The sequence below is a fragment of the Populus euphratica genome, unplaced genomic scaffold (genome assembly GCF_000495115.2).
Source record: "Populus euphratica unplaced genomic scaffold, PopEup_1.0 scaffold10.1, whole genome shotgun sequence".
Taxonomy (NCBI): domain Eukaryota; kingdom Viridiplantae; phylum Streptophyta; class Magnoliopsida; order Malpighiales; family Salicaceae; genus Populus; species Populus euphratica.
In genome coordinates, this window is record NW_011499856.1 from 3052068 (window position 1) to 3057454 (window position 5387).

At 30.2% G+C, this 5387-nt stretch overlaps 1 protein-coding gene across 1 annotated transcript; it reads left to right on the forward strand.

Annotated features, from left to right (window-relative positions):
• Positions 1–1880: 1880 nt before the first annotated feature.
• On the forward strand, positions 1881–3953 carry LOC105123523 (aluminum-activated malate transporter 2-like). The gene is made up of 6 exons (XM_011023152.1): positions 1881–2166; positions 2236–2376; positions 2503–2775; positions 2906–3018; positions 3103–3246; positions 3480–3953. The coding sequence occupies exons 1-6, from the start codon at positions 1881–1883 to the stop codon at positions 3951–3953; spliced, it is 1431 nt and encodes a 476-aa protein (XP_011021454.1).
• Positions 3954–5387: the final 1434 nt, after the last annotated feature.

Consider the following 5387-nt stretch of genomic DNA (forward strand, 5'->3'; position numbering starts at 1 on the left):
ACCACATCTAATTTGGTTCCTTTTTTTATGATTTTACTATTACGATCAGAGTCAACATGCTCGTTAGCATGAACATCTTTCGTATACTCAGGGTCATTAGAAGCCAAGATTTCTACTTCAAAATCTTCTCACTAAGCATCATCTTTCTTATTCTTATCTAATTTTGATGGTTGATTCCAATCCATAAAAAAATAAAATCATTAAAAATTTTAGTTGCAATATCATATTCATCCCATCAAGAAACTACCCTTTCTGCTTATGCCTCTAAAATGAATTCTTAAAACTGGCCATGGATATGTGTCACTCTTCTTACGATCCTCTAATTTTCTCTTATTCATATCTACTAATCGATAGGATAATTCTTTAACTAACCTCTTCACATTTATTTTCACATGTCAATATGTTAATTTAGTAATTTATCTGTGCCTGTCTTTTATCACCAGTTCTTGAACATCTTTTTCTTTAGGGAAAACCTCTTCATCCCGTACTACATGAGCACATCATATTCTGCAATTACCTCTTCCATCTATGGTTATTGAAAAGCAAAAAATAACCAACCATGAGGAATCGTTGAGCTCTAATACAAATTAACATAGACATGAATAACATAAGAAAGACAGTATGCACATGCAACACAATATTCTGCCGAATAGAGTTACGACACAAAAATCTTAATTTAAAATTTTATTAATGAAGATTTCTTTTCAAGTAATCTACTAAAATACAAGCTACATAACCATATTTGAATAAAACATCCTAAACAAAGATGAAAACAAATAATAAAAGAATTCTAAATTAAATTGAAAAAAATCATAAATCAACTAGGAAAATATATTGATTTCTAAAAAATAACATCTACACTTTATTTTAAGGCTTTTTCATATTCATGATGATACAAGATTTTGATCTTATAGAAAATAATGACTTTATAATCTCTTGGGAATATTTCGTATAATTCAATAATTGAATAAAAAAATAATATATACTAATAAGACTTATTAGCATGCATGTTTGTTTTTTTAAAAATAAAAAACTCTAGCATGAAAAAACCCCTTGTCCAACTCGAATCCAATTCTAAATATGAAATCTAATTTCTTTTTCAAGATGCGAACGCCAAGAATAATTTTAAATTCATATTCATATTCTTATTTTCAAGATGCAAGGAATCTCAATGATTTCATTGACATGTTGTTTCAATAAAGTGGTGAGAAAAGTTTATAGATATTTATCTTTCCGTTTTCCTATGTATTTCAAACATTGATTGGTAGAAATATTTATCTTTATTTTATGATAAAACTTTTTGATAATATATTCAAGAATTTGCGCATCAAGGAAAGACATATGATAGATCGTTTGCTTCTTTGGCACTTATGAATTCTAACAACTTTAAATGTAAAGCAATATTGCTATCTTATCAATAAACAATCATTATTTTAAAAGTAAATATTCAATAAAAAAATTAAACATGCCACAAATAGAGTTTATATATTTTAATAGAGAGTAAATAACCATTTTCATAAACTGATACAATAATTCTTTGAACTAGAAAAAGCACAACCCATATGTGTTGTCGTTCAAATAAAAATGGAAAAGAAAAGAAAAGCTATACAGTAAAATTTAGAAAAGATCTTTCAAACAAATTGACTTCATCATGTCGTTGTACAAGAACCAGGGGCATGTGACAATCCATAGAATTAACTTCAAAATCCACCTGGCTAGTCAAGAATCATGATTTCCATGTTTATTTCACCTGAATGACTTCTTATAAATTAGAAGCATGTAGAGTCCCTCCTCCAGTATCCTTCTTGGCCAACTCTCTTTATTCTTTGCTCTCTTTGATATTTCTCAGTTCATGCGAGCTTTCCTACCCTCATTTAGCCATGGAAGTTGGGTATGGAAGCTGTGACAAAACTGGGTTTTTCACTCAAGGACGAAGGTCGCTCAAGGCCTTGACTGTGCAATTCAAAGTTAAGACGGTTGAATTGGCTAGGAACATAAAGAAGCTTGGACAAGATGATCCAAGAAGAGTTATTCATTCACTAAAAGTAGGACTTGCACTTACATTGGTATCAATGTTCTACTACTGTCAGCCACTTTACAGTAATTTTGATGAAACTGCAATATGGGCTATTATGACTGTTGTTGTTGTCTTTGAATTCTCCGTGGGTAAGTCTCTGACATTTTGAAAATAGAACAGAAAATCCCTTTCATGATTTTTGACAAATTAGTTTTCAGGGGCTACTCTTGGAAAAGGATTGAATAGAGGAATGGCAACGCTAATGGCTGGTGGACTAGGTATTGGAGCACATCACCTAGCAAACCTCTCTGGACATATTGGAGAACCCATACTACTTGGGTTCTTTGTCTTTCTACAAGGTATCTTTAACCATGCATGCACACAAAATAAAAATTATTGCACCTCAAAGTTCATACCATATTGATCCTTACTGTTACATGAAAACGTACTCATGTATTCAAAATTATTTTGGTTTTTGTTTGCAGCTACAATATCAACATTTTTAAGGTTCTTTCCGAAAATTAAATCGAGATATGATTATGGGATGTTAATATTCATATTGACCTTCTCTTTGATATCGGTATCTGGTTATCGAGACGATGAAATATTAGAGATAGCACATAGAAGATTATCAACCATATGCATAGGTGGTGCTACTTGTGTCATCATTTCTATTGTTATTTTCCCTGTGTGGGCTGGTGAAGATCTTCACAATCTGATTGCTCTCAACATTGAAAAGCTTGGCAACTTCTTAGAAGGTATGCATGTCCCCAACAAAGCAGTGCCCTAACGCGTAGAACCTATCAAGTAGTGGATGCATTCATTCCAATCGTTATTTTTTAACATGCAGATGCTCAAAAACTTACTAAGATAAGATAAAATTTACAGGATTTGGTGATGAATACTTCAAAAGAACAGGTGGTGAAGAGCGTAATGAGGACAAGAAAATTTTGGAAGGATACAAAAGTATTCTCAATTCAAAAACTAGTGAAGGATCCTTGGTGTGTATAAATCTCTCACGCACCAAACTCCTCCTCCCCTATATAATTGAATTATTTTCTGATAATAGTTTTGATGCCTTTCAGGCTAATTTTGCAGCATGGGAGCCAGGTCATGGTCGGTTCCCATTTCGACATCCATGGAAACTATACCTGAAAGTTGGGACTCTGGCTCGAGAATGTGCCTACCGAATTGAGGCATTGAATGGATACTTAAACGCTGACATGCAGGTATAAGAAAAGAAATCAATTCCCTAGAAGCTATCTCATCTTTGATGTCTAAATACAATGTGATATGCTTACTTTAAGATATCATATGTTGTGATCCATTCTCACGAAAATTCGTAAAGTTCAAGCTTTTATGTATGGGTTAAATAATAATAAAATTAATATCAATTAGGAACTATATGCTAAGAAGCACTCCGGTATGCTTATCTCTAAATATTTGCTGCTTATTCTTGCAGGTATCATCAGAAGTTAGTACCATAATTCAGGAAGCATGCACAACTATGAGCTTAGAATCTGGAAAAGCACTAAAAGAACTTGCATTGGCAATCAAAACAATGGTGCAGCCATCTTCTGCAGATTCCCACATTGAAAATGCAAAATCTGCTGCCAAAAATATCAAATCTTTACTCAAATCAGGCATATGGGAAGACATTGACCTGCTGAAAGTTATACCAGGAGTTACAGTGTGTTCAATACTTGTTGATGTGGTCACATGCACAGAAAAAATTGCTGCATCCACACATGAACTCGCCTCCAAAGCCCAATTTAAGAGTGCAGACTCTCCTTTATCAGAACAAATTCAGAGTATAAAATCTGCTCAGATGGCCAATTGCTCCCATGTCATCACTTTCAGTGAATCTACTCTTGCTGCTTCACAAAGTGAGAGTTCTTCAGCACCAAAGGCCAGCAAGCAAAGTATGGAAGTGTAAATATATGTTACGATCATGTCGCTTATAGGGTATTTCAATAAATGCCCTTTTCTTTCAAGATGAGAAAAATGCCATTTTTTTCGGGCATATATGGGTAACTTCAATTTATTTATTTTACATGTCATTTTCAGAAAGACAGAAAATTTAATCTCGATTGATATAAATAAGATTTACTAAGTTATAGAAGCTGTGAATTTTAAATTCGCAATTTATTTATAGGAATAATATAATGAAACTTGTCTCCATAAAGGTTTAGAATACCTTTAAATATGCTAAATAAAAACCCCTTTCTCTATTATAAAAGAACTAAAAATCTAAATGTTTAAAGCTTAAAGAAAAATAATATAAAATCCAGATTAAAATAATAAATATTAAAAATGATAAAAAAATAACAAAATTAATCCAATCAACAACTTATAAAATTAATTCTGGAAGATTGAATGGTCCAACAAGCAAGAAAGTTGGCCTTTATAGAAAAATTATTTATAAAATCACCTAAAATACTTTAAATTCTATAATTTTTTTTATTTTCATTATTTTAAATTATTATTCTAGTTTAGTATAATCATATCTCTTATTAGATCTAAACTTGCCCACCTTAACTACAAAAATATTTATTAGACCATTCACATTTTATATCTAAGACAAATCCTTTTCAATTATATTGAATTCTTATTTAAATTCATTAATTTTTAAATGTTTAGCTGCATCAAATCCTCAGTATCCTTATAAAAAAAAACACTTGACTGAGGTAATTGCTTTTTTCTTTCTTTTTATTATTTTATTATTTTATTTTTTAATATTTAAATAATTGAAAATGTAATTTTTAATTATTTAAATATTAAAAAATAAAATAATAAAAAAAAAAATTACCTCGGTCTAATCTCTTTATTTTTATTTTAATTTTTTATAAGTTATAGTGATTTGCAGGTTTACTAGAATAACCCAAATTGCCTTGGTTTACTGGTTTGATAAGGTATTTTTTTCTTTTCCTTTATAATTTTACTTGATTTTATTATTATCTATTTTTTTCTCATATAATTAAAAAAATAGTTTCAGAAAAAAAATCATGTTTTTAAATTTTATAAAATCCAGGGACATGTTTACAAGTTTGGCTGATTGACATGATTTGCAGGTCTGACAAGTTAATTTTTTTTTTCAATTTCATCTATAGATAATGGGATAATTGAAAATTCAATTTCATAATTGATTTTGCTTATCTTTATATAAGGTTATCATGATTTTAAAATAATATTTTAATAATGGGTCAGTGTTCAGTTTTGCAATCATCAATTTCTATTATCATATAATTAGATAAAAAATAATTTTAAAAAACAAATTAGAATCATAGTGGAGTCCATAACCCAGTTCACATGCTTGGCTTGTTAGCTCAAGTTACTCAATTCACATGTTTGACAGGTTTACCCGTCCCAC

Bases quoted from the DNA above. Each gene is read 5' to 3' on its own strand.
- LOC105123523 (XM_011023152.1), top strand. From the start codon at position 1,881: ATGGAAGTTGGGTATGGAAGCTGTGACAAAACTGGGTTTTTCACTCAA. The intron at 2,167-2,235 runs GTAAGTCTCTGA...ATTAGTTTTCAG, and splicing joins TGTCTTTGAATTCTCCGTGG to GGGCTACTCTTGGAAAAGGA. The intron at 3,019-3,102 runs GTGTGTATAAAT...GATGCCTTTCAG, and splicing joins AAACTAGTGAAGGATCCTTG to GCTAATTTTGCAGCATGGGA.